This window comes from Syngnathoides biaculeatus, chromosome 4 (genome assembly GCF_019802595.1).
Source record: "Syngnathoides biaculeatus isolate LvHL_M chromosome 4, ASM1980259v1, whole genome shotgun sequence".
In the NCBI taxonomy this organism is placed as follows: domain Eukaryota; kingdom Metazoa; phylum Chordata; class Actinopteri; order Syngnathiformes; family Syngnathidae; genus Syngnathoides; species Syngnathoides biaculeatus.
This window is the reverse complement of record NC_084643.1, coordinates 4,485,444-4,513,189: the sequence shown is the minus strand read 5'-3', so window position 1 is coordinate 4,513,189 and position 27,746 is coordinate 4,485,444. Positions and strand designations below refer to the sequence as shown.

The 27,746-nt window shown below is 42.4% G+C and overlaps 3 protein-coding genes across 8 annotated transcripts; all 3 read right to left on the bottom strand.

Annotated features, from left to right (window-relative positions):
- Positions 1-861: 861 nt before the first annotated feature.
- On the bottom strand, positions 862-9,818 carry ufd1l (ubiquitin recognition factor in ER associated degradation 1). 2 transcript variants are annotated; one of them, XM_061817505.1, is made up of 13 exons: positions 9,656-9,818; positions 9,337-9,469; positions 7,259-7,291; positions 7,049-7,170; positions 6,764-6,894; positions 6,608-6,680; positions 4,666-4,734; positions 4,505-4,573; positions 4,380-4,430; positions 3,968-4,056; positions 2,615-2,699; positions 1,429-2,515; positions 862-1,001 (listed from the first exon to the last, which is right to left on the bottom strand). In XM_061817505.1, exons 1-12 carry the CDS (start codon positions 9,656-9,658, stop codon positions 2,441-2,443), a joined length of 933 nt encoding a protein of 310 aa, XP_061673489.1. In that variant the 5' UTR covers positions 9,659-9,818; the 3' UTR covers positions 862-1,001; positions 1,429-2,440. The 2 variants fall into 2 exon arrangements, with proteins under 2 accessions (XP_061673489.1, XP_061673490.1); XM_061817506.1 differs by having other exon boundaries at positions 871-1,001; positions 2,076-2,515.
- A 1,032-nt stretch (positions 9,819-10,850) lies between these two features.
- On the bottom strand, positions 10,851-24,009 carry dhx37 (DEAH (Asp-Glu-Ala-His) box polypeptide 37). 5 transcript variants are annotated; one of them, XM_061817477.1, is made up of 27 exons: positions 23,877-24,009; positions 22,902-23,020; positions 22,643-22,812; positions 22,435-22,547; positions 20,735-21,092; positions 19,724-19,872; positions 19,545-19,637; positions 19,371-19,467; positions 17,693-17,806; positions 17,400-17,616; positions 17,071-17,169; positions 16,442-16,515; positions 16,226-16,355; positions 16,069-16,145; positions 15,767-15,999; positions 15,488-15,599; positions 15,307-15,413; positions 14,735-14,923; positions 13,466-13,590; positions 13,268-13,384; positions 12,714-12,886; positions 12,535-12,649; positions 12,251-12,388; positions 12,066-12,160; positions 11,325-11,398; positions 11,132-11,229; positions 10,851-11,056 (listed from the first exon to the last, which is right to left on the bottom strand). In XM_061817477.1, exons 2-27 carry the CDS (start codon positions 23,002-23,004, stop codon positions 10,980-10,982), a joined length of 3,447 nt encoding a protein of 1,148 aa, XP_061673461.1. In that variant the 5' UTR covers positions 23,005-23,020; positions 23,877-24,009; the 3' UTR covers positions 10,851-10,979. The 5 variants fall into 5 exon arrangements, with proteins under 5 accessions (XP_061673461.1, XP_061673457.1, XP_061673459.1 ...); XM_061817473.1 differs by lacking the exon at positions 23,877-24,009 and adding an exon at positions 23,670-23,764; XM_061817475.1 differs by lacking the exon at positions 23,877-24,009 and adding an exon at positions 23,261-23,458.
- Positions 24,010-24,569: 560 nt separating this feature from the next.
- gp1bb (glycoprotein Ib platelet subunit beta) lies at positions 24,570-27,668 on the bottom strand. The gene is made up of 2 exons (XM_061817487.1): positions 27,598-27,668; positions 24,570-25,610 (listed from the first exon to the last, which is right to left on the bottom strand). The coding sequence occupies exon 2, from the start codon at positions 25,602-25,604 to the stop codon at positions 24,984-24,986; it is 621 nt and encodes a 206-aa protein (XP_061673471.1). The 5' UTR covers positions 25,605-25,610; positions 27,598-27,668; the 3' UTR covers positions 24,570-24,983.
- Positions 27,669-27,746: the final 78 nt, after the last annotated feature.

The window sequence follows — 27,746 nt, the reverse complement described above, 5'->3', positions numbered from 1 at the left end:
TGAGGGGCAGGTGCCAGTCGCTGGGTGGGTCTCGTCTCAGCTCCCACACTGGGGGGAACTTCCTCTGTTCCGCCACTCTGTTCCTTTCGCTTCTCTGCAGTGCTTCCTGTAACATGGTTAGGAATCCCAATTAGGGGTTTGTGACCTCACCAAAACCACTTATTTTCCATTCCATTTTAGGGAGTCCAGGGATGAGAATGACCAATTTGGAAAAACACAGAAAATGTCTGCCTTGAAAACTTTAAATATGAGTCCAAACAACCAAAATAATTTTGCCAAACTTCAGACATAAAAATGTAGACAGTGAAGTTGATATAAAATAGGACACTGCACTTACAAGTCATACTTCAGAAGTACACAAGTAGTCTATATAAAGAGATCATGAAATATAAGAGTGATCGATAAATGCATTATCTACAGGACAGCTAGGCCCATTTCTATTAACAGTTGTCAATTATATAATATTTGAGAAGTTTATGTCCAATTTACCTTTGTGTTTCCTGGTTTGGATACGCTCCTGGATATTTTTTTTTGCTCCTATCGGAACCCTAACCATTGATCGCAGCCTCGCTCCCGTCAAGCCGTGCCGTATTCCCCCCCTTCCCCCCTAAAAAAAAAATTCTCACGTCCCACAAAAATGACAATTTGAGCTGAAAAAACTCAGAATTCTGCGAATCCGTGGAAAATTCTCATTCTCATTATTTCTAAAAATACTTCGGTCTATAAAATACATAGAGATATTGTTTTGGGAGGTATGCGTTCATCCAAGAAATCCAAAATGTCTTACAAATGAGGAAAAAATGTATTACATGTCTAGTGTACAACAGTCTCACCTTTGCCTCGTGGTTTGTGTTGTTTTCCCATGCTTTACAGTTGTAGTAGTCCACTTTCCACTGCTGACAAGTTGGAGCGGTACCGTAAGTGTAGTAGTGATGGAAACGATTCCACAAGCTCTTGCAGTGTCTATATTCACTCCAGTAGTCACTGCAGACCCTTGGTGTCTGCAACACAAAGCCAAGATTTTAATCTTTTTTTTTTTTAAATATTTGTAGGAAATGTTTGCACCTGGAATTGCAATCCCGTAACTACTTAAAACTAAACAGTGACAAAAATGCGAATTTACACGATCAGTGCGTTAACCCCGACATTTAATTTTAAAATTCATGCAATATATTCAAGATACCATACTTGGGTGGAAGTTTGTCTGGTATATAATTACACACGGTCAACGGAATTTTCAGAAACCAAGTGCCGAAGTCTAAGGCTGAATTCATTGACATGGCTAGCTGCGAAACGCAGCCATATTAGCAACACTATTCACCCAAGTTTACGACAGTAAAAACCAATATTTTAGGACGGAACATTGAGAACCCGAGCTCCAAAAATACAATCTTAGTTAAGTATTTTAGTGTATACGGAGTATTTTACCCTCCATTGTCTCTCTTCGGACTGCTCCATTTCTAGCTTGCTGACTGCTAACGATAGACGCATTCACTTACCCTCGTTTTTTACGCTGCTTCCCGTCGGCCTGTATAGTTTTGTAGTTACGAGTATGAATACATTCAGTCAAATCAGTTTAACCTGCTTAAAATCATCTTTATATCATTTGAACCACGTTTAAAAAAATGTTGAAAGAGTATTGTCGTGACTTACAGCTCGTCCAAAACAAGGAAAAATTAAAACAACAGAGTAAGTGAAGATTATTATTATTTTCACAAAACAAACTCAAAATCGAAATTAAAGTTAACGTGTATTAAAACGTTTTGGCTGGAAATACAACACAATCCAACATACTAAAAAAAAATACATTTTTCTTGTTCGTTTATAAACAAGAAACAAAGCAATCATACTTTTAACAATCATTTATTTATCTATAAATAAAGAAAAAAAACAAACAATTGTCGATCCCTAAAATAACTCGGGAAATATTCAAACATTTTTCGATAAAAACAAGCTCAAAAAATATTGCACCCATTTGTCATAATAATGGGCCATTATGGGATAGCAGTATGTATGAAGTGGACTGGAAATAATCAACAATAATGACAAAAAAAACAAAAACAGGCAAATGTAACCTTCAAGTAAGAGGCAATCCAAATCCAAATAGTCGTGCTTCAAAAGTGAATCTTGGTCACGTTTCTGTAAAAGATTTCAAAGCAACCACTAAAACATATCTGAGTACAAAAATCGCTGCTGGCAGCGTTTTATGTATCTTTGCTTCGGTTGAAAAAAAAAAAAAAAGCTACTGCCCCAGTTGTAATCAAGTACAAGCCCACTTCCACAGCACAACTGCAATTTCAAAGGTTCCGAGACGTCAACGTTCCTGAAAGAAGGATTTCACTTTGCAAGTGTAGGCGACAATACATGTTGTTGTTGTTGTGGTGGTGGTGGTGTGTGTTTGTGCACGTGAGCCAACAAGTCGCTTCCCTTCTGGAACCCATCACGGCTTTCTGCCCTTCTTGCGTAATGACTGTCCTTCTCCGGAGAAGGCGATGAATCTGTTCATAGCGTCATCCTGAGAGGAAAATAACGGAAGCGTTTGATGGGAAAACTACAAAATATAATTCTGTTCGCATTGATACTGCAATGCGCTGAAATATTTCACAAGACTCACATCCTCAACCATTCTCCTCGGAAGTGGCCTTGAGTTTCGGATAAACGTGATTCGGCCAATTTTGAACTCGTAGTTGGGGATACCTCTGTGACAAAACAAAAGTGACAGTACAATTAGTCAATTTACGAAAAACCTTTAAGCCACAAATGTATCATTTCAGTAACGGAGTGCTTTCTCGTATCTTGTTGTATGGTTCTATTTCCAGTTACAGTAAAGGCTCGGTTCTCGAACGTCCCTGTTTTTGAACGAAAATTTCACAATTTTTTTTGCTTCTGTTTACGAACGAAAATCGGTACTTGAACGCCCCCGACAAAGCCCGGAAATAACATACTGCCCGCGGAACAGACCGGCTGACTCACGACGCGGCTTGTTGTGAATTCCCACGCCGCCAGAAAAAACATAATGCGCGCGGCTCAAGCAGCTGACCCACCCACGGCACGTTTTGTTATTGTCAATTTGAATGACCCCCGGAAAAAAAAAAAAAAAACTGAAATCAACGCGCACAGCGCAACGAGCGCACTTTTGTTATTCTGTATAACGCAGCCTCTGTACACAGACGTGTCCCGGTAGTGGCTATTGTTTTTCTTATAAATCGAGGATTACTGTGTTAACCCCCAATCATGGCTCCAAAGAAGGCAAGTTGCTTGTTTAAAGTTATTTCGCACTTTTGTGCATGAAAAAAGTTTACAAGGCTGGGGGCCGAGTCGCTACAGACATTTGAAATTGCTTTTTTCGTTTGTTCCATTAAGCCTACCTCTAGTTGCAAGTTAATTTTTTTGTAGGTGTTACGAACTTTCTGTGCAGATAAAAAACAATTTGTCTGTTTTTTTACCCCTCATTATTATGCGCTTTTGTTAATTTAAAAAAAAAAAAAAAAAGCTTACAAGGCTGGGGGCTGAGACGCTACAGATACGGCAATGTACTCCCAGCCCACTGTACTCTACTACTAAAGCATACATTTTAAGCAAAAAAAATATATCAATTTCTCAAATTATTTTATTATATAAAGTATTTAAACTATACACCTATTTCTACTATGCAGTTTATTATCAGGAAAAGCTAAAAAAATTGCTTTAAAAAGCTTATTTTTTTTCCAGATTGGAACGTATTATTTCTTTTTCCATTCATTTTAATGGGAAGCATCGTTTTGATTTTCGAACAAATCATTTCTCAAACCGTTTTCTGGAACGGATTGTGGCCAAGGACAAAAATGTTTCTGAAGAGGTTGCACTGTCTTAACCACCATTTTGCGCGTAATCTTCTCTGTGATTGCCAAAAGTTTACAGACTTTGAAACAGCTCCTGAATTAGCATCATCAATTTCAAACCTACAATGAAAACGGTATTATCGCACCTTATAATGTCGCTGGGGCCCAGAGGAGCAGGACTGGGCTCGATCCCTTTGGTTTTGCCATCCAAGCGATTGCCAGAGCCGGTAAAAGCCTGAGAAGTAAATGCACATTGTCATTACTAGTACACAGTGGGTAGGAAAAAAAAACAACATACCAGTAAAGATCAATGAAACACGTCAGTAGCACACTAGCGTGGCGTTAACAGGGTCGAACCGGTAAAAGTCACTTCCTCGGCACATATATTCCACCGGTCTCACTCTTATTTTTTCCACTCAAGTGCCCCCTTGCGGCCGTTAGAAAAAAATGGCACCAATTAGCTGCATCACTGCATACACCGCAGGGTTGAAAGCGTGTGGGGAAAAAAGTCAAGGCTAATAGGACGGAAATTACGGTACGTTAACAGCGATCACTCACCCTGAATCGAGTGTCCATATCGGCGTAAGTGCTTGGATCTGCCTCCTCCTCCTGAGAAGATAAGCAAAAGCATTTTGTAGCACATTTAAAAAAGTACAAAAGGGAAGTTCAAATGTGGTGCATACGGTCGGTTCTTCCTGATGGTGAGACCGACGTTCGGGCTCTTTGTAGCCCAGCGGAGCATCAAAATCCACCTGGAGTGAGCACACACACACGTGCTCAAAGTCACAACACGCGCCACTGAAGTGGACTTAAAATTACACGCTGGACGTAGAATCATACTCACATTCATGTCACACTCAATGATGGATACCGCTCTGTCTGGTTTGGTCTCCATTACTCGCAGTTCATAAATCTGAAATAAAACATTATGATATATTGTTTGGGAACTTTTCCCTGTTGTGAAAAATATTCACAATTTTTTCATGTTCAGATTTGGTTCCGTGTTGTAGTTAGGGTGAATTCATTGATCGGGTTCGGGTTAGGTTTTTCTTTTTCGTGTGAGTCACAAGTCATGTTTTGTCAGTCCTTGAAAGCACTCCCTACACCGCAGGTGTCAAACTCAAGGCCCGGGGAACAGATCCGGCCCGCCGTATGATTTAATGTGGCCAGCGGAGGCAAATCATGTGTAACACCTTCCGCGGTTTTTGTTCAAATCTGTACCAAGATTTCAAATTGTCATATCATAAGTGAAAACGTTGCGATATTGCAAGCATTTTTGTGCTTTTGAAAAAGCCATTACCCTTGATTTCAGATTTCAAAACAATTTCATTTGTAAATATGATGAGGCAAAAGATTTTGATGCTTTCACAACCTGAACGGCCCTCTGAGGGAAACCCCAACTACGACGTGGCCTGCCACAAAAACCAGTTTGACACCCCAGCCCCACACAGTCGAAAGTGAAACTTACGTTTCTGCTTCTGTCCCGACGCAGCTAGTGATAGCCTGTGTAGTCTACATTTCTGTTACAATTTGTCTTTTCCCTACTATTTTGGATAAATTCCAAAAGGTGCGACTAGGGACTTCTACCGACTTTTAAGTGCATGTGCAGATATTTGATTGCCCACGCGTGACGCCACGTCAGTCTGTGCCAAGAGTGTCATTTAGGCTAATATCCTCGCTAATGCTATCGATGGGCCTCATGCCAAGGCAGCTTGTTTGTATCCAATAATTGAACGAATTAATGCATGTTTACGTAAGATGGGTTCATGATTACGCACAAGCTTGACCCAGTCAGTTGATGCTTTGCTCTCTGCTGCTTTTCTTCCATCGTGTGGCACCGATACTCATTTACAAACACCTTTGCCAGGTTACTGAAGAATATTACCCAGGTTGTCTATGACAGTGATTTCCAACCTTTATAGAGCCAAGGAACATATTTTACAATTGAAAAATCCCACGACACACCAAGAAAGGTAAATGTCACCAAAACTGGATCAATTTAATTACTGTATGTACTTCCTGCCATCTAATAGAAGAGGATTTTTTTTGTTTTGTCTGTCATTGTGCCTCACTGGCATAAATAGATGAATAAAGATATATTATTTCTTGGAAATAAGTGTTGTTTTTTTTTTTTTTTTTAGCAATTACATAAAATTGCATAACTTTCCTTGGCAAACCTGAAGAGCGCTCACGGCACACTGTTTGGGAATCACTGGTCTGTTACAACGATTTTGCACACATTTCATCTTTTTATCGTAACTCGTAGGATTTTTTTTCTCAACTGCCTGACAACCTCGAGCAGGGGTGTCAAACTCATTTTTGTCACGGGCCATATTGTAGTTCGGGTTTCCCCTCAGAGGGCCGTTATGAATGTGAACCCATTAAAATCTTAAACAGCCTCATCATATTTACACATTCAATTCATGAACCAGTTTTGGAATCAGAAGTCAAGGGTAATGGGTTTTTCAATTATTCTTGATGTTTGGTAACGTAAAAACGCTTCCAATAGCTCAATGTTATGATTTATGATATGACAGTTTGAAATTTCGGTAGCGATTTGAACAAGAATCATGGAGGTTGACATACATGATTTGCCTTTCGCGGGCCACATAAAATCATGTGGCGGGCCGGATCTGGCCCCTGAGCCCTGAGTTTGACACCTGCGACCTAGAGCAAAGAATGTACCTAAAATGGGAATATTGTACACGTCTTAATGCAGTATTTTTAAAGTACTGCCTGCCTCAGGTCAATGATCCCCATGTAAACATAGACATGGATCCATCTACCTTTTCATTATAGTTAATGGCTATGACGTCACCGGTTGTCAAGCAGGCAAAGTTCCTTAACGCATTCTCCAGCCTGAAAGAGAAAGTACAACAGTGTATAAAAGACACGCTGCCGAGCGCTGTGTAGAAAAGCACCAGTTGAGTGTTCCTCCTTACACTGCTTTGGGGTTCGTAATGTCCAAAAAGTCAGGACTCTGCGGCTGGAACTTGGAGTAGGTGGCCACCATGAGGTTGACGCTCTCAACCTGGACCAGACCGCCTTCCTCCAGGAGCAGATTCTGCATCATCTGGGAGAGCAAATAAAGATCATGTCCAGATGATTTTTCGTCCAGAGTGTGCTAGGAACGCATGAACACGAATTCAAATAGATTCCCTGGTCCTCCGAGGCCACCCAATCTGCATATCTCTCTCGGCTCCATGAAAATTCTCTGCACGTCTCACCCAGTGCGGCAGGTAGCAGATTCCCTCATCTGCCACGAACTCCAGAACCCCGCAGTGTGTCATTCGGTCCGAGTTCTTGTTGGTCAGCTTGAACAGCATCGGATAGGTGATATTAAGTCTGCCTGTGCAGGTGAGGCAACACAGAGAATTCAGAATTGTTTGGTGAGGGTGGGGGCACATCGCAATTGGAAAATGTATTTTAACACTTACTGAGCTGGTCGAGCGCTGAAGGCGGCATTATGACTGAGGAAAAATAAATCATTAGTAATGACACGATTGAATGGTATTAATAGCCATCTATCGAGAGAGAATCTACAAGATGATATAATCGTGTACTAATGTACGAATAAAAACATTGATATAACTGTGATATTTTCAGAAACTGAATTTTCATAAGCAAAATTATCACGATTATCACAATATTGCTAAAAGAAATCAGGGATTTGGCACATGACAAAAGATTGGGTACACTTGCACACCCTAAAATAAACCAAGGGAATAATGCTGAAAATACTAAAATGACAAAAATATTTTGCAAAATACATATTTTAGAAAAACTATACACAAATTATAGACAAAAACAACACAATCATGATGAAAATATATGTGTTTTTTTAAAATACCCCCCCAAAAAATTACCAGCTGGTCCTTGTTGTCACCATTCGTATTTGTGTTTTTTTGCTGCTGCTACTACTCTTAGTTACACTAAATAAAGTAATAAAGCCCATCAAAATTTGAGGTGGTGATAATACTGGTCTGAAATTTAATCTTATCAATAAATTGTGAAACTACTTCAAGCACAAAACCAAAAATGTTTGCATATCTCCATTTTCAAGCCATTCTTAAGTTGTAAGCATGTAGCCAAATATTGTACTGTTACTATTGAATAATTTTGACTCATTTTGACTCTTTTACAGTCAAGTATGACCATAAAATATGGCTACTCCAACTCAACCGCAAGTGGGCTGAAGTATCCTCATTTGGGAAGACACGAGACTACAACATCATAATCATCGACTGCATCACAAAGCTGTTTTTCAACCTGTAAAGTACATAAAAACTTACGTGGGTGCCTGCAAAGGCTTTGCGTGCGGTCATGTGATTGCTTTTTCCTATCTGATTGTTGGATTGGACTAAGGATTCTAGTGATGACATTGGATTGGCGTAACGGTGCCAAATGGAAATCAAAGTAAGTCTAAAAGTAGATCATTCATGCAATAATAGATCAGTAAAAGTGGCGAGCGGCATGTCGATCACTGTAATTAGGTAAAAGTATTGATTCTTCTTAACACTCAAGTAAAAATTATGTTGCATTCAAACTAGTACAAGTACCGTATTTTCCGCACACTAAGGCGCACCTTCGATGAGTGGCCTGTTTTAAAACTTTTTTTCCACATATAAGGTGCATAGAATAGACGCTACAGTAAAGGTCGGGGTTACATTATGCATCCATTAGATGGAGCTGCACTAAAAGCTCACTATTGATCCATATATAAGACGCATCTGACTATAGGGGACGCATCTGACTATAGGGCGCACTGTCAGCTTTTGAGAAAATTAAAGGCTCTTATGTGCGCCTTATAGTGTGGAAAATACGGTACTATTTATCCAAAATGTTATTTGAGTAAATGTAGCGCGCTACTACTGACCTCCAGTTACAACAGTCGTGACGTATATCATTTCAGGGCTTTGAGCAGAGCGCAAAGTAGTCATTTGTGCAACCGGCCTTGAAATGCTTGTAAAATCTACCAGTGCAATGTTTCACAGCTCTAATTGTGCCGAAACACACATTTTACTTAAAAAAACAACCCCAAAAACTCAAGGTATGGCACCAACAGAAATGTCACAAAATGCAGATGCACCGGTTATTTATGGACTTTGCCTGGACAGATGAACAAAGATATTTTAGATATCTTTTTTTCTCTAGTCTCCATGTTCGGACATGGTTATGCCAAGACTGCTAAAAAGTCTCAAAAAAAGAGTGCGGTGAATTTGCTCTGCACCAGGGCCAAAATCGAAAAAAACAAACAATGTGCCCTCTTTTATTGACCAATTCTGCCAATACTTGTGAAGTTCGTGAGTTGAGTTCGCAGCCACCATATAGCGTTTGTATATTGAAATTTTAGCTCGCAAGTCAAAGGAAACATAACTTGACGGAAAACTCGTGCGTCGGGTCACTCAATGTAAAGTACCACTGTGTATTTATCTACTGCTTTGTTCGAGGCTTCCTGTGTTTAGACCACCGTCAGTCTGTCACGGTGCGTGACGGGTGCGATGCTGCTGCTTACTTTTGCCTCCTTTCTCCACGTCGGAGCGGTCATTCGGACCGGCCAGCATCGACACGGAGTAGCATCGGTACTGGGTGGAAAACCGGTTCTGGAAGCCACGAGACATCGGGTGGTCGAAGACGTGGAAGGAAAACTAAAAGAAGAGCAAAGTTGTCACGGGAGCGAGAAAAGATGGTGGTTTGTTGGCGTTAAGTTTCACGATGACGGTGCGTGTTTGGCCGTGTTGTCGTTGAAATCGGCGGCTAGCTTAACACCGTCCAAGCTGGTGTAGTTTTGACGGCCTCGTCAGCGGCAACAGAATAAAGCAAATGTTAATTACCATATCGACGTGGTCGCCTTTGTTCCCTCGAAGCGCCAAAAACAATAATACGAGGTTGCGTTAGGCTATTTTGACATTCACTTAGAAGCTCACTGATTCCACTGTTGTCTTCCGGCCAAACCGGAAGTGTATGTGACGTAGTCAATGAGCGCCAATGGTAGGATCGTGCCACCCAAAGGCATTAAAAGGAGACACCTCCACCGGGTCACTGTGGTGCCCATGTGGCGGCCATGTTAGGAAGGTACACGGCCCTTCAAAGCCAATAGATGCACCTGAAATTGTAACTTGCTCAATTCTCAACCGATTTTCACGATGTTTACCTTATTTTTTGTCAATGGCGCCGATTTTCACGAGGTTTACTTTTATTTTTTGTCAATGCCGGAGCGCTTCCTATCAATACTGGATTTAATTAATTAACAGTATTCCTTGGGATTTGGTTTTTTTCTTGCAGTCCACACCCACGGAATTTTTACCTCCCTAATTTAGCGTTGGCATAGCCATGCAGTTCAAAAGGGGCGTGTCGTGACATAAAAATTAATAAATATTCGTTGCAATCGCCGACATTCGCGTTAAATTGTCAATCAACAATTTCCTACGTTTGATGATTTAAATACCTTTGTGGATATTATCTGCTCTAGTGGGTTGGGAGAGGCGGTAAAAGTTTTTTTTTGGGGGGGGATCATAAAAGCTGAAGTACTAATTTGATTGTTTTACTAAAGTAAGAAAGTGCACTCTCAAATGTACAAAAAGTATAAATGGCTATCCCTTCAATTAAGTACAGAAAATATTTTTGATTAAATTTGTTTCCAGCTCAGTTATAGAAATTTTAGTTGGACTATACAGTACCCTGAACTATTATTTCAAAAGCGCCTGCATGCACGTCTTAGCATTTAAAGCAACAAGAAAAAAAACTCATACTGAGGAAAACATGACAAAAACAAATGAACATTTAAAATATTATTTCATAGTAAATAGTCACAAAACAATTCATTTCATTGTATTTTATGTTACAACAGAGTTGAACAAGATGATCATTACCTTTTATATCCAGTTAGCTTGGAGAAATCATAATAAATTCAACTGAGCTTAAAGTGAAGTTATTAAAAATAGGCAAGTATTGATATTTTAATGAGTCTTATGAAGACCAAATCAGGTGCACACCATTAACAGGAGCACAATTAAAAGTCAACTGAGCTCATATTGATGTATTTTATATTATAAAATGCATGTACACAGTTTTATAAAATACAAAGAAGTGAAAATGGCCAATTATTGACAACCAGTGGGTGTACTCAGGTGTTATTTCCTTTCACAGTGTTGGCTTTTATACTGGAGGCCAACTTTTGGCGACATCCTTATGCATCGCCTGCGGTAGCCACTGGCAGTATGCAGAAAGCAAGACTGTAGGGAGAGAACAACAAGGTCAAAGTGATGTTGAGTAAATATCTCACAATCAAGTCTATATAGAGTCCGTACATTTACTATCAGTCTTCCACATAGAGAGGAGGGCGTCTCTGCGGTCGACTCTCTCCGTCACCAGTGCTCCCAGTACAGCTTCTGTCCTGGGCTGCAGCCTGCAACGCAAAATATGAGGCAGTCGGTTATTTTAAATGTTGTCCAGCACAAGGACGTTGTTTGTGCGTGGGTCACAGAAAACGTAATACATTACTTGGCCCACGATTTCATCATAATGGAGGGGTTTGACAGCAGATGGCTCCTGTGGGCCTTCAGTTTAGGACACACCTGGACAGCGTACATGTGAAAACTTAGATTGCAACCAAGCATTACACACCTAAAGTGTAACCATTGATGGTAAACTGCTAGAATCTTAATAGCTAACAACAGGAAAACAAAAAGGAACCATTCAAGGTTGACCCTTGTAAATATATAAAGGCAAGACCACGCAAGGCAGATTTAAGCATCTGATGTTAGATTTTCCATCTTGAATAAAAAAAATTACCATACTCCTAAACATATTATTCACATTTTTGCACAGCCGTGTTTTCAGAAATTCAGTTCTCATTAAAGACACTGTGTCCATGGTCTTGAATGACTTGGAATAATGAAGAAAATATCCAGTTCGTAGGCAAATGGAACAAAATCATCACAAATTTGCCGTGTCTATCAATTACATTATATCTTATATGATAACAAATGGCCTGCGATTGGCTGGCAACCAGTTCAGGGTGTGCCCCGCCTCCTGCTTGTTGACAGCCGGGATAGGCTCCGGCACTCCCGCGACCCTTGTGAGGATAAGAGGCTAAGAAAATGGATGGATGGATCATAACAAGTGAGCGATTGGTTGTAATTACGGCCGCACCAGGTTTTCCCCAATTGTACCCGTGTGTAGTATGTGAGCATTTTTTACGAATACAAGCAGATAGAAGAGTGTAAATCAAGTCTGCAGTACCTGTCCCTCTAGAATAAATTGGGCAAATAGTTTGTATCTCTCCAGACCCTCGGGATACTCCATCTCCACCGCGGGAAGCTGCCAGGCCACTCGGACTGCAAAACGCCGAGGGGACGAGTCGTGTAAAGAGAGGCCGAAACACCACAGACGGAGGATAAAATGCCAGACCGTCAGTCGAAACTTACAGAAAGTGCTCGAGCGGTGACACCGGATGCGGCCCGTAGAAGAACAAAACCACGGCGCTGGTGACTCCAGAGGAGGGTTGAGATGGCAGTACTGAGGCAGGAGCCGAGGGACCCACTCGGCTTCCACGGCGGACACGCCTGACGGGAGCACAACGCTGAAATCGTCAATTTTATTGGATTTTTTCATGGTCCGATCACAGGACAAGACTTTCGTGCACATTTGGGTTCGACCAGGGAACTCCCGTATACAATATAGAATACAAACCACAAGTACACTCACTGACCTCTCATGTACATCTTGGTTGTCTCCATTATCTCCTGGTAGACGACAAACTCGGGCAGTGTCTTGAACAACGGCGATGTCGGGTGAATGAACACCGGGTCGTCTACGAGCGGTGTCTGGGGAGAAGATTAGGGTTAAAAAATGGCAGTCGGGTCTCGGTTATGGTTATCGACGGCTCACCTTATAAGCGTTCTTCCATTTCGGATCCAACAATTCCTCCGCCTGCACTCTCCTCGCCAGATGGTCTCCGAGGCCCGCGAGAGTTATTTGCCGCAAGCAGACCACCTGGTGCTCCGTAGGGGGAGACATCTTGGGGTCCACGAACACGCCCATTTGCGGGCACACCATGTTCACTGCGAAGAAATATCATATATCATGTTTACGTCACACTTCACAAGCTGTTATGCACTGAGCAGACAACCATGTACAAAAATTGAGTATGACATACAAAAAAAATATATATAGAAGCTAGGGAGGAAATGGAGTTTTCAAAACTGTTTACCATATTTCAATCTGTATCTTGTGAGTTTTTGAACTGAAAACTGAAATATGCATAATAATATCCAACAGAGCGCAGCGCTGTCTGTATTTTCTGTCCATACAAAGATCATTTTCAGTTTTGACTGACAATACGCTTATTTTTGTGCTTCCAGTCCCAGTAGTGTAGAATTGTATGGCGTCATAATGATAGCTGTTCCTTCATATTTTGGTTATGATGTACCACAGTTCAGCACCTGCATTGGTGAGTTGACTTCTGAGCCGGCGGATCTCCACCATAGCTTTATACCGCAGGCCGTTCTCCTCGCAAAATTTCAGGGTGCAGCCGGCGAATTCGCACGCGCCGACAGCACCTGAAGTCGCAAACGCACACGTGTGGTATTTTTTTAAGCAGGCGTTTGCCAAGGACACCGCCTGAGCCGAAGCTAACTTACCCAGCATGACCATGATGTCCCCCAGCAAGAGTGACGGCCCTTGCCCCGCCCACAGCCTCCTCATTTGGGCCATCCGAGCGCGGCGCTGGGTGAGCGTGGAGCTCTCGTTTTCGCTACCTGCAGGTCTGAAAATTAAAAATGAGAACGAGAAATGACAACCGCAGTGGTTCCCAAACTGACGTCTAGGACCCCCATAGGATCTGTGAGTCATATTTTGGGGCAGGTAGTCCTGATTGAATTTTTTTTAGAATTGATCATCCTATTAACTATTTTGTTGAGTACTCAAGTAATCCTGCCCCCTCTTTCCCGCCACAAAATTCACATCTAATAGCATTTTAGAAATCAGTGTCAGATGCTCCTCTGTCGTTTTTGGGACAGTTTATCAGTGGCCCAGCACTGCGTTCGTCTGCAATAAATGTCTGTGTGAAACATTGGTTCCAGCGGTACAAACGTGGTTCCTGGCGGAACTTTTTGGAGCAAAAATTCTTCGACGCAGTTTTGAAGCGAACTTAGCCCATTTATTCAATTTTTTTCTCCTGACCCATACTTGAGATCTGGAAAATAATATTGTAAATATGATTACGCGGCATCATTGAAAAAAAACGCATACGGGGACCAAAAACATATATAATAAACCAATTACTGCTCCCTGCCTTAACTTTGGGGCTATTTAAAATCTCTGATATGCAAGCACGCGTATCTCAAGATATATTTTCACATAAAACTGACAACCCTGCATGAATAAAGTTTACATTTAAGAACAAAAGGTATTTTACAAGAATAAAGTCATTTTCCTCAAGAACAAAACATTTGTTTAGAAGCAGTAATTTTTGGAGGATAAATACATCTTCCAAAATAAAGATATATTTGAAATTCACTTGTTAAAATAAGATTTCTTTTTTCCCATGTTAATACTTTCTTCCCTTGTTAAACTGATTTTAATGTCAAAGTTAGCTTGGAAAAACAACTTTATTCTCATATTATTCTGACAAAATGCTCCAAATGTGCTTGTCTAGATTACAATACTTTGTTCTTATATGATTTGGTTCTCCGACTGCAACTTACTTACTGCCACATGATGACATTTAAAAAAAAAATAATAATAATAATAAATAAATAAAATAAATAGCCAACTATTTAATTTCTATGTTACTTTGGGGTAGGTATGGAATTTGGATTATGAATGGGTCCATGAACAAATTTCTTCCCAGTGAAGGGTCAAATTTGAGAACCACTGATTTGGTGACCTGATGAGTTTATCCTCCTCACCTATTGAGGTCCTCAAAAATCTCCCGGACAGTCATGGCAGCAACTACTGCGATGACGTAGGGTAAGCACTCCTGCTGCTGGCCCAGTGCCAACATCTTGGCGTAGCGCGGCGCCACGGGGAAGGAGGCCATGGCTCGACCCAGGGGGGTGATGGGGCAGCTCAGTCTCGCTCGCTCAATTTCTTTCGCCCTGGAAGAACGCACAGACACTTCAAAAATGGCGGATCTGATGGAAGAATTTAAGAAAACGGAGATGACACGCCCCTCGTTGGTTCATATCATCTGATGAGTGGCTGCCCTTAAGAAAGTGTAAAACAGTGAACCCTCAATTTATTGCGGCAGATATAATCCCCAAGCAACTGCAATGTGAAAAATATTGAGACCTTTTTTCTTGTACTTTTATCCTTCTCAAATGCTTGAAAAATTGAAATGAAACATTTTTTCACCACATTTGAATTCACATATTGTAGTGTCTGTGTGCGAATAAAAAAATGCAATATTGTGAGGGTGCGAAGGATGAACCACAATACAGTGTACTGCATTGGCAAATGGAAGGAAAGCTAACACGATTACCTTCCATTGTAAAGTGGCTCTTTGAGAGCCCCGAGAGAAACCAACAATTGTTCTGCTGCCATAAGAGCCTCGATAGGAGGAGGAGTCGGGAAAGGAAAATTGACCACCTGCAGACAGTAGAACTGTGAGTACTTTTCTATTTATTTTGCAAGTAAAACATAGCTCATGAGTTGTGAAAGACCTTCTCTATGTTGAGGTCCTTCATCTGCAGGACCAGGTCGTCCACAGGCCTGCGAGTGATCTCTGCTTCTGAGAACAGACTGAAGTCACCGAATACTGCAGATGAGTACAACCTGCAGGAGAAAAGAGCACAAGGAGCAAAGTTTGGGCCAATTATAAGTGTAAATTGGATCATTTCTTGCAGCACACCTGATGATCTCGAAAAGGTGGTTGGGAATCGCTAGAAATTGACATCTTGTCCTCACACAAACACTCGCCTAAATCCCGAAACTAATCTGACCTGTAACAGTGTCCCGGCTCCGTTCGTCCCGCTCTACCCGCCCTCTGATTGGCCGACGCCTGCGAGGTCCACGTGACTTTGAAGGAGGACACGCCCGTCACGCGGTCGTAGAAACGCTTCTTGACGCGGCCGGAGTCCACCACGTATTTGATGCCGGGGATGGTCAGCGAGGTCTCGGCCACGTTGGTGGCCACCACGCACAGACGAGTCCCGGGAGGAGAGGGCCTGAACACCTACACACACATTGAGGTAACAATTACTTGAGTTTATTTGCGATCGTGGAGGAGGGTCAGTATGTTCACCTTCGCTTGTTGCTCAGGGGCCAGCAAAGAGTAGAGGGGGAGGACGTACAAGGGGATGGAGGGGTCAGCCTTCTCTTCTACAGGGTCAAACCAAAACCAGTTCATCATTTGATACATGTCACATCCCTCAAGTCGCAAAATGAGGTACGATTCTTGCCCGTGTCGCCGGGATCGTCGCCGATGTCCAAGTCTGAGCCCTCGTCCTCGGCTATCCCCGCCTCCCTGTCCTCATCGCCTTCGTCCACGGGCAGGGCAGAGTAGTTGTCCAGGTCAATACGAGGCAGGGACTGCAAGAGGAGACAGCGCAATCTTTAATAATGTAATCGTCTATCAATGTGGTGAAATGGCAGACGACAACAACAGCGCAACGTACAACACTTTTCCTTTGCTTGGTCTTCTTGAATCTCTTCATTCCTTCAGAGGTGTCCGCTTCTTCCTCATTATCCCCTAGACAGAAAATGCTCTCGTAACTCTATCGGATATATACCGTAATTCCCGGCCTACAGAGCGCACCTGGTTACAAGCCTCACAGAGTACATTTGTAAAGAAAATACCATTTGGTACAAACAGACGACGCAGCTGTGTAAAAGCCGCAAGTGCCCACATTGAAACACGAGATATTTACAAAGAAAGACATTTAGAAAGAGTATTACGCTAGTGCCGCTCTAACGCTAACGCCGCACTAACGCTAACAGGGCCGGTTAAAATAAAATTTACCGGTAAATAGCACTGAGACACACCAGTAACATAGCAGCGACACGCTAGCACAGCGCTAACAGGGCCGGTAAAAGTCACTTCCTCGGCACATATATTCCACCAGACTCATTCTTACCTTTTCCGCTCGAGTGCCCCCTTGTAGCGGTTAGAAAAAATTGCACAAATTATCCGCAACGGCGCATAAACTGCAGGGCTGAAAGCGTGTGGAAAAAGTCGCGGATTGTAGGCCGGAAATTACGGTACTGTCCATCTTTTTTTATTTGTTTTGGAGTATGTTACACTCACCAGTGGCCGTGTTGCCCTTCCTGAAGGGGAAAGCTTTCCTCAGTCGTCTGCAGAGGCTGTGAACCTCTGCCTGGCCGGTAAGAAACACCAGGATGCCGCCTGATGCATAGAAGCAAGAATATGAGTCCACAAGCACAAGCACCAACAATCAGTGGCCGTTTCAACTTATGTTTATGTTATGTTCACTTCTTTGGTACACCCAAAAGATGCACGGGTCATTCAAAAAAATGTTTTTGTCAACATTGGAAAATCTCAGAAATAAAATGAAAGAGCTGTCCAACTTGAAATAAGACAACTCCATGCAGATTAAGCCTGACAAGATTGTGCACCTGAAGGCAGCATGCGGTGGATCTTGCAGGTCTTGTGAAACGCCTCCCCCGTGTAATCGTCCAGCGGTGTGCGTTTGTTGAAATGGATTGTGACGGGAAACTGGCGAGCCTCCACCGTAACAATGGGTGGTGGTGTCCTGAACAGCTTCTGGTTGTCAGTGAAGTCCTCCACGCGCAGAGTAGCTGACATGACCAACAGCTTCATGGGCAAACCTTTCTGCAGATGCACAAAAGCGTCGGGTCGCGTTAACACAACTTCTAGATTTAAAAAGCTAAAAATTGCTGTACCTCACCTTGTTCCTGAGAGGAACTATACGAGAGAGCAATCCAATGAGAATGTCCGTGTACACACTTCGCTCATGGGCCTCGTCTACGATGATCACGCTGTAACGTCGCAGCAGGAAGTCCTGACATGAATGAGACGCAGAAAAAAAACAAGATGACAGCCAAAGTATTAAAAAGCCATTTCCAGTACATTTCAACCGACCTCACAGAATTTACAAAGTTCACTGGCACGTCGGAACTGCATTTAGAGTGCCGTGGTTGCGATAGCTTGCATTCAAATGTACATTTAGAATATTCAAAAAGTTAATCTGACAGGAAACTAAGGCAAAAAGAAAATTTGTACATGTATAATAAAATATTTTACAACCTAAAGGCGATGGCACCATAACTGTCAAATCATTCTTCGATTTATAATGTTGTCATAACAACACATTACACCGTCACATTTTCCCTCATCACTTTCAGTCTACCGCATTTAAGCACTTTTAAAACAATTGGTGTACTGTATATTTATAAAATCATATATGTTATTGAATAAATCAAAACAGCGTTCCCTCACTATATCGCAATCCACCTATTGCGAATTCAGTAGACTGAATATGACTGACTGAATATGCTTAATTTTTTTAAGGTAAAATAAACTCTTCCCATCTTAAAATATTGCAACTATAAATGAAAAAAAAAAAAAGACAGGTTCATTAAAACACAGGACAAGGAATAGAAAGTACATCGTGTGTGGTATCACACTGCATTCCTGTATGTTTGAGAGTTTAAAAAGTGTTAAGTATGGTCGAAGTCACGGATGTCAAACTCATTTTTGCTGTGGGCCACATTGCACTTGCGGTTTCCCTCAAAGGCCCCTTATGGCTGGGAAACGATAAAAATCTTTAACCCCCTGATCATCATATTTACACGTGAAATTTATGAACTATTTTTGGAATCAGAAATCAAGGGGAATGGGTTTTTCCAACTATTGTTATTTGGTAGAAGAAGAAGAAGAAGAAGAAGTTGTTTGGTAACACAAAAATGCTCAATGTTATCATTTATGATATGACAATTTGAAATTTTGGGACAGATTTGTACAAACAAATCATTGACAAACATGATTTGCATCCGTGGGCCACATAAAATCATGCGGCGGGGCAGATCTGGCCCCCGGGCCTTGAGTTCGACACCTGTGATTTATGATATGACAATTTGAAGTTTTTGTACAGATTTGTACAAAAAAATTACGGAAGTTGATCCACATGATTTGCCTCCACGAGCCACATAATATCATGCGGCAGGTCAGATCTCGCACCTGGTCTTTGAGTTTGACAACTATGGTCTAACGAAATGTGACCATTCCGAAGATTAGCAAGACTAGGGAGATTCAAACAGCGTTCAAAAGAGTAAAAATACTCAAAAATATGTGGTCACGACTTTCTGGGTTTCGCCTATTGCGGGGGTGGTTTGGAACCTTACCCCGAAGATAAACGAGAGATTACTGCAATTTTAAAATGATATTAGAGTGGATTTGTTTTACAAATGTGTGAGGAAACGATGTATGATTAAATTAAAATGTACATTCGAGCAACTGATAATAACATTTGTCAAGTCAACAAAATTTATAGAATGTAATAAATTAATTGAACCACAGATAATAAATGGATTGTGTAGAATCCTAACGGAAAGCAGAGCTCCTACCTTCTGGATCTCCTTCAGAAGAACACCGTCCGTCATGAACTTGATCTTGGTCTCGTCGGTTACATTGCCCTCGTATCGAATCTGATAGGATACCACGCTGAACACACACGACGGACGACAAACACCACTCAATCATTGTCATTTTAAAGCGGCTAAAGTCTGTGAGCGTGTTACCGTGTGGACAGATTCATCTCTTTGGCGACTCTCTGTGACATGCTGACAGCCGCCACTCTTCTTGGCTCGGTGATGCCGATGATGCCGGTGTCACTGCGGGGAAACGGCGCACAACTCAAAATGTTCGCTTTGCGACCGCGACCATCACTAAACGTGCATTTGCGCGACGCGCAACCGACCTGGCGTAGCCGGCTTCGTAGAGAAACTGAGGCACTTGTGTCGTTTTGCCGCTTCCCGTCTCTCCGCAGAGGACGACGCAGGGGTTCTCTCTCACGGCCTCCATAATGACCTGCTCCTCCGCTAAGACCGGCAACTTCAAACGAGCCTCCTGAGGCCACGGGACGCAAGATAGGTTGTTGGTGTGAGTGTATGTGAATAATATACCGATCTAACCTCGACTGCCAAGATTTGAGCTCGTTTGTCCATTTGTTTGTTTGATTGTTAGAAGGCTGCACTAAATTAAATGTTCAAACGGTTGATAACGTTACAGTGCCTTTTCTTAATAGTATTTAACTTTTAAGTACAATACAGTCATATCATATTTGTTTTCAAACATTTACCTAGGTAAAAAATATATATATTTTACTTTTGTGAGCATTTCGTTTTGACCGACAGACAATTTACACAAGACCCAAGAATAAGCAGTGGCAAAAGCAGCCTTGATGCCCGGTGTGACAGTCTGAGCGCTCCCCCGTGCTGAAAAGTCTCCTTGTGATTAAAGGGCATGCGTTAATAACAGGGGAACTCTGGGTACGTACCAGACACTTACTGGGAAATCTCCCGGTCTCATAGTTCCCCTTCTTCTACATAGAGGGAGCTAACATATGTTATACCCTAAACCTAACCTAACTTTTAAACAAAAGTTGATAAAAAAAAGATAAATACATATACGTACGTTCGCTGTATTCGTCTTTCTGAGACGTCCATAGAGAACATGAACACTTGGCGACAAATTGTCGAATGGCTCATGTTGAAGCATAGATGGAGATGTGTCAAACTGGCTGGGAGTTTACAAAATATATGCGCATGCGCGTCCATCACAAGGAGACTTTGCAGGACCGGGAGCGCTCCGACCGTCACGCCGGCATGTTTGGGTCTTACGTCAAAATGACTCCAATGAAAATTAAAACAAGGTCAATTGCACGTGAACAACGTAATAGAAAAAGCGGTTTTCCGTTTTACGGTCACACCTGTATTTGCGGTAATCTGTCAACCGGGATGAAGACGGCCGGCTTTGACATCACCGCCACCTGATTTGACGTCGTCTTCTTTTCAACCTGTTTTTCTTTCTGCGTTTGGTGCTGTTCTTTGTTCACCTCCTCACAAGGAGAACTCGTTTCTTTACTCTCACTTTTGTCCGTGCCTTTAAGTTCTTCTTCCTCATCATCACTATCGTCATCACCAGATGAGTCATCACTAATGTGTTCTTCTTTTTCCTTTTCCTCCTCCTCCTCCTCCTCATCTTTCCATTTCCTTTTCCGGTTGGCCCCGCTGACACTTCTTATGTTTGGTCCAGAAGCTCCACCTTCGTTCACTTCATCTGGTAACCTGAAAAATGAAGATGATTCTGTCATCCAATGGTGACTGTTGTCTCGATCCGATCACGTGATCCGAAATCAGGGCAAATCGTGTCACTAAAAATAATTGCCTTTTTTTTTTCACAATTGTTTTAAACGTGCTATGTTAACGCAGCACTCAGTGCTTCTGCTCTGGGGCCTTTTTCCCCTAAACCTCATGTTCAAAATGGCCACAATATACAGCTTGCAAAACTGTACCGGCAGAGTTTAAAAAAAAAACGAAAAAAAAAAAGCGACAATTTATCAAATGTGACATTTAAATTATTAACATTATATATAAGTCTAATGTGTTGGAATTTGTGACAAGCAAACTTATGGCCCACAGTTGGCATTTGATGAGACAAATCAACAGAGATGTTTGTAGAGAACAAGAGTTGGAAACTCAGCGACCGACTATGTCACGTGTCAAACTCAAGGCCCGGGGGACAAATTTGGCCCGCCGCATGATTTTATGTGGCCCGCGGAGGCAAATCATGTGTATCAACTTCCATGATTTTTTGGTTCAAATCTGTACTAAAATTTCAAATTGTCATATCCTAAATGATGACATTCGAGCTATTACAAGCATTTGTGTGTTGCCAAACAACAATAGTTGGAAAAAACCCATTACCCTTGATTTCTGATTCCAAAACTTGTTCCTAAATTTCATGTGTAAATATGATAAGGCGGTTAAAGATTTTTATCGTTTCAGAGCCATAACGGCCCTTTGAGGAAAACCGCAAGTACAATGCGGCCCGTGACAAAAATGAGTTCGACACCGCTGAACTACGTAGTTACATTGAGTCATACTTTTAACTGAGACACAAATAATAATTTAAATGTATTATTTACGGGCGGCATGGTGTCTCAGCTGGTAAAGCGGTGGCCTCACAGTTCTGAGGTCCCGGGTTCGATCCCGGCCCCGCCTGCGTGGAGTTTGCATGTTCTCCCCGTGCCTGCATGAGTTTTCTCCAGGCACTCCGGGTTTTCCTCCCACATCCCCAAAAACATGCAACATTAATTGGACAATCTAAATTGCCCCTAGGTGTGATTGTGAGTGCAGCTGTTTGTCTCGATGTGCCCTGCGATTTTCTGGCAACCAGTTCAGGGCGTACCCCGCCTCCTGCCCGTTGACAGCTGGGATAGGCTCCAGCGCTCCCCGCGACCCTCGTGAGGATAAGCGGCTGATGAAAATGGACGGATAGATGTATTATTCACTATGGAAGGAATCAAATGTGCTTAATGATGTATCAGGCCAGACTTTGAATTGGCCAATCGAGACATCCCTGATACCACTAGTACTGATCCCTCCTTATTTCTTCATCCAAACTTACGGTTTCGTGTGGTAAAGCTTCTCCCCTGTGCCCAGTTTGGATGTGGTGTAAAGAAGCTTTAGTTCAGAGTCTGGAACTTGCACTTCAGCTAGTCGTGTCAGGATCTCAGCTCGCTGCACACAACACAATAACATTATTATAATTTACAAATATGAAAAGTAAGAGAAGAAGACATTTGGACATACGAGTGTTGCAAATACTTTCTCACCTCAGCTTTCTTCTGCTTTCTTTCCAGCACTTTTTGCAGCTCTTTCTTCCGCTTCTTGGTGAGAGGCTTTTTATTGGAAACAGGAGGCACTGAAGACGATTTCTTTTTGGCTTTGGAGGCCGGCAGCACCAAGGCGTTGCTCTCATCAACACCCTTTAGTCTCGTCACATCTAGAGAAAGCAAACAAACGAGAAATTGTTGCCAAATTATGAACCCAACTAAAGCGCATTGCTAAACCGGACCTGGCCTTTTCAGTCACCTTGGAGTTCTAATATGATTTCAGCCTTTTCTCCGTTTGCTGGTTGTTGCGGCTCGTTCTGCTGTCTTCCTTTCCAGTTGTGCTTTTTTCTCAGTTTGCCCATTTCGACCTGAGGAAGGCTAAACCAATGCCAGCATGCATTAATATGCCGAACAGTGTTGTGAACCGCAATACGTAGAATAAACGTTATTCTAATATCGAAATACGTCTCATATTATAATAAAATGTACTAACCGCTTATTTCCACTGGGATCATAGAGTCAAAAAGATTGATAAACTGTTTTTACCAGCTTAGCTTCAATCTCACGTGTAAACATGTTAGTCCGTTCAACAAATGTGTCTGTAGTGAAAATACTCACCATAGATGGGTTCCGTTTGAAAAAAGAAAAGAAAAAAATCAAAGAATAAAAGACTAGAAACAGAAAAATGGAGGAAGTGGTCGTTTATTTTCACAAAAAAAATGTCTATTAATTCCTAACACCGCCCCTCCGCGGACCCTCACATGAAAGTATTAGTGAGTGCGTCCGTCAATTGTGTCCCTCAAAAACATGTACCCCAGAGAGGTTCTGCTTCTAAACAAAACGAAAGAGAACAAAATACGAGAAACAGCCGGAAAAAAAATCTGAAGAATTGGGTGTTTTTCCCTCTCTTATCCGAAAAACAACAGTAGTTAAATTGGCAAATTTGAGGATTCATGTTTTTTATTGTTTAAAAAAAAAACAGTTGAGGAAAAGTTGAGGTTAAGTTAAATAATAACAATTGTCACACCTTAAGTGACGTAGTCCTGTATTCTTTTTCCATCCATATTCTGAGCTTCTTATCCTCACAATGGTTGGGGGAGTGGTGGAGCCTATCCCAGCTATCTTTGGGCAAGGGGCGGGGTACAATTATTTTTTTTATTTGATTTGATTTCTTTTTACCCGCTGTATTTTTGCACTTATCAGAAAGAGATAATATGGTATTCAATGTACGTACCAGAACGTACATTCATCTCTTGAATACTGTATGCATTTCTTTTAAGTAGTCCCCTTATTGTCCAATCCATCTTCTGTGCCTCACTGGGGTCGGGATCATGCCAGAGCCTTTCCCAGCCATCTTCGTGCAAGAGAACCAGAACTGGTTGCCAGTCAATCGCAGGGCACAGAGAAACAAACAAGAATTCGAACTCACACCTATTGACAATTTCGAGTTAATTAACCTATTGACCAGTTAACCTACTGTGCATGTGTTCGAGATGTGGGAGGAAACCGGAATGGCCAGAGAAAAGCCACACAGGCATGGGGAGAATATGCGGGGCCGGGTTTTGAACCCCAGTCCTCAGAACTGTGAGGCAGATGTGCTAACCAGTTGTCCACCATGCCTCACATAGGCGAAATACCTTGTGTTTTAGGCTGCATTTATGTGTATGTGAGGACCTGATGGGGGTAAAAAAAAAAAAAACATGCAGTTAGATGTTAAAATGGTAAAAATCACAAGTTTTAACCCCAAAAAGTGTTCCGTTTGGAACCTTGGTTATATCTTCCAGAAAAGTATTCTTTAAAAAAAAAAAAAAAAAAACATATCCCTCAAAATTGCTAGAAGACATAACAGCATTATCAAGTATTGACATTTGTATTGGCAAGTACTCAAATCAGAATCAGAATCACTTTTATTTGCCAAATATGCAAACAACACACAAGGAATTCATGTCGGGTAGTTGGAGGTGCCCTAGTACGACATACATGTTGAGTACTAAAAACAATCTGTCAATTGATTTTTTTTTTTTTAGCTCACAGTTGTGCAAAGTTGTGCAAAGGATGCAGAGTATTCCAGCATTAGCAAACATAAGTACATGTAGAAGTACTTATCTGCACATTGCTTAAAGTAAATAGACGTTTTTTTTTTTTTTTTGCCTTCAACACCAAGCACTATGAAATATGATGATTACCAATATACCGACAAAACCACTTCCACAACTAAAGCAATAACATAAGTCGACGTAAAGGAGCAAGTCAATAAAGTATATTCTGCACAGACATAACAACAAATCGTTTGCCCGTGTCCGACATTTCTTGACTATTTTTTGTGTTGACCACAGCATTATCAGCTTCTCCAGTCATTCAAAGGCATATCGGCCATTTCCATCTGCAGCTCCCCCGCCGTGAGGCTCTCCTCCCTGATCCTCGCGGCCTCCCTGGAGAGCCTCTCGAACCTCCTCAGGAAGACGACGACGGCCGCCAGCAGCGCGGCCTGCACCAGCACCAACACAAAGACGCACACCTGCGAAGCCAGGGCCAGGTCGCAGTACCAGTAGTGGCAGGAGTCCAGCAACTCCTCCTCGGTCAGGTACTCCACCAGCCTCCCCCTCAGGTGGGGAGGGGAGCTGCAGTTGACCTGCGGCTGGCCCGAGGGACCGCCCGGCCGACGTCTCAGCCAGCCTCGCAGGTAGAGGACGCCGCAGTCGCAGGCCCACGGGTTACCGTGCAGGGAGACGTGGCGGAGGGAGGGGAGTTTCTCCAGAAGCCCGTTCGGGAGGGTCGTCAGCAGGTTGTCGTGGAGGTGCAGCTCGGTGGTGCCGGCCGGGAAGACGGCGGGGAGCTGCGAGGAGGTGAGAAACCTGTTGCTGCAGTTTACCTGGCTGCCCTGACAGACGCAGGGACGGGGGCACGCCGATGAACTCTGACCTCCAAAGACGAGCAGACAAAGCAGACGGAGCGCCTTCATCCTCAACTGAAGAGAGAAACAAGCTTATGCGTCGCAGATTCGCAGACTGAATGGTGATGCTATGGAGGGTTTTTTTTTTTCTTTCTGTATCTCAAAATCAGGGGAGGGGAATCTGTGACGCCTTCAGCGGTCCCCCAAAAGTCTAACTACATTTCTGACAAATATGATGCAATCTGGGGAGCCTGATGCACGCAGGATTACCTTTGGTGTCCTCATCCCAATCTCTCAGTCATCATCAAAATTCAGCGGAAAAATAAAACTTACTATCGCGCTGCAACTTTGAGATGGTGCAAATGTTTTCCTCTGTTTTTGCAATTTTGGGCATTGCGTGTATGTGATTTTGCCATGTCACACACACACTGGATTGATAACTACACTGCGCATAATTAAGTGGTCAAACGATACCAAATCCTAAAAATGTTTTTATGTGGTTATATTGTCCACATCCATCCATTTTCTTTGCCGCTTATCCTCACAAGGGTCGCGGGGAGTACTGGGGCCAGCTGTCAACGGGCAGGTGGCGGGGTACGCCCTGAACTGGTTGCCAGCCAATCGCAGGCCACATTGAGACAAATTTTAGATTTAATTTATTTTAGAGTTTATTTATTATATTATTTATTTAGAGTCTCCAATTAATATTGCATGTTTTTGGGATGTGGGAGAAAACCCATGCAGGCACAGGGAGAACGTGCAAACTTCACACAGGCGGGGCCGGGATCGAACCCGGGTCCTCAGAACTGTGAGGCCAACACTTTACCAGCTGAGATACCGTGCTGCCTTTCTCCACAACAATTTTTTGAAAATGTTTTTATTAATGCATATGTCATTTTCAAGGCAGTATAAAATATTTACCATGATGAGGTAACTTAACAAACCTTCTGATATGACTACTAGCATTTTGCATTGTTTTGTTGAGGTAAAAGTGTATAGACGCAGAATAAATATTTACAGTTGTTGTTGTTTTTATGTGCAGTCAGATATTGTCAGGCTCAACATTTCCACTCTACCATAATGAAATATCAATTCATATGAAGCTATATGGCGGCACGGTGCATTAGCTGAAAAGCGTTGACTTCACAGTTCTGAGGACCCGGGTTCAATCTCAGCCCTCCCTCTGTGGAGTTTGCATGTTCTTCCCGTTCCTGGGTGGGTTTCCTCCCACATCCCAAAAACATGCAACATTAATTGGACACTCTAAATTGCCCCTAGGTGTGATTGTGAGTGCGGCTGTTTGTGTCCATGTGCCCTGCGATCGGCTGGCGACCAATTCAGGGTCTACCCCGCCTCCTGCCCGTTGACAGCTGGGATAGGCTCCAGCAGTCCCCGCGACCCTTGTGAGGGTAAGCGGCAAAAGATAATGGACGGATGGATAATGCTGTATCGGAAATATGTATTATACTGTATTTATTTGTTTCTAAATGACTCGTGTTGTGAATGGAAAGGCCCACCATGTGCTCATAAAATACTAACATGCACCCAAAATATCCACCCTGTCAGCAAACTCACATATTTTGCTGCTCATGACATGCAAAACTTAACCGATATGAATTTTTAACAGGGAAAAAAAATAATCTATTGGTTACGGTGAAGTACAATTGTGGGGGGTGAAAAGCACGTTGTGCCAACATTGAGTCAAATATAAATTATATACAAAAGTAAAACAACCACAAGTATCATATTTGTGTTTGGGTGTCTGTCTATTGACAGCACAGTGCACTAAAGTTTCCCTCGTTTTCCTCACAATTCTGAGGTTCGATGTTTGAATCTTGGCATAGGCCTTTCTGTGTGGAGCATGTTCTAAAGCGCTTGCATGGGTGTTTCCCCCCGCTTCCAAAAACAATACGCACGTTAGTTCAATTGGAGAATCAAAATCAAGACTCATGAATGTGAGTGTTCTATTTAGTTAGTTAATGTGAAATGACGCCTGGGCTGTCGCGATGGACGCCGCGAACCATTCATCTTATTGTGTACGGAGCAGAGAAACGCCACTTACGGTCACAGTTGGATGTCGTTCCGCCAGCTGTTGAGTCTTGCTTTCATCAGCTTCACATCGAGTGCGATGCCGCCGGCTGGCCCTCGCTGATAAAGACTTTGAACAGGATGTGTGCCATGCTCTATCTTGGCTTATTCACGCTAATTCCT

Bases quoted from the DNA above. Each gene is read 5' to 3' on its own strand.
- ufd1l (XM_061817505.1), bottom strand. The intron at 4,431-4,504 runs GTATGCACCACA...TTATCTTCTCAG, and splicing joins ACCATCAGGAAGAACCGACC to GAGGAGGAGGCAGATCCAAG. The intron at 2,700-3,967 runs GTGCGATAATAC...GTTTTGTCACAG, and splicing joins GGCCCCAGCGACATTATAAG to AGGTATCCCCAACTACGAGT.
- dhx37 (XM_061817477.1), bottom strand. From the start codon at position 23,004: ATGGGCAAACTGAGAAAAAAGCACAACTGGAAAGGAAGACAGCAGAAC. The intron at 19,468-19,544 runs GTAACACGCTCA...GTGTGTGTTCAG, and splicing joins GAGATGAATCTGTCCACACG to CGTGGTATCCTATCAGATTC. The intron at 16,000-16,068 runs GTGAACATACTG...ATGTGTGTGTAG, and splicing joins CCCCTGAGCAACAAGCGAAG to GTGTTCAGGCCCTCTCCTCC.
- gp1bb (XM_061817487.1), bottom strand. From the start codon at position 25,604: ATGAAGGCGCTCCGTCTGCTTTGTCTGCTCGTCTTTGGAGGTCAGAGT.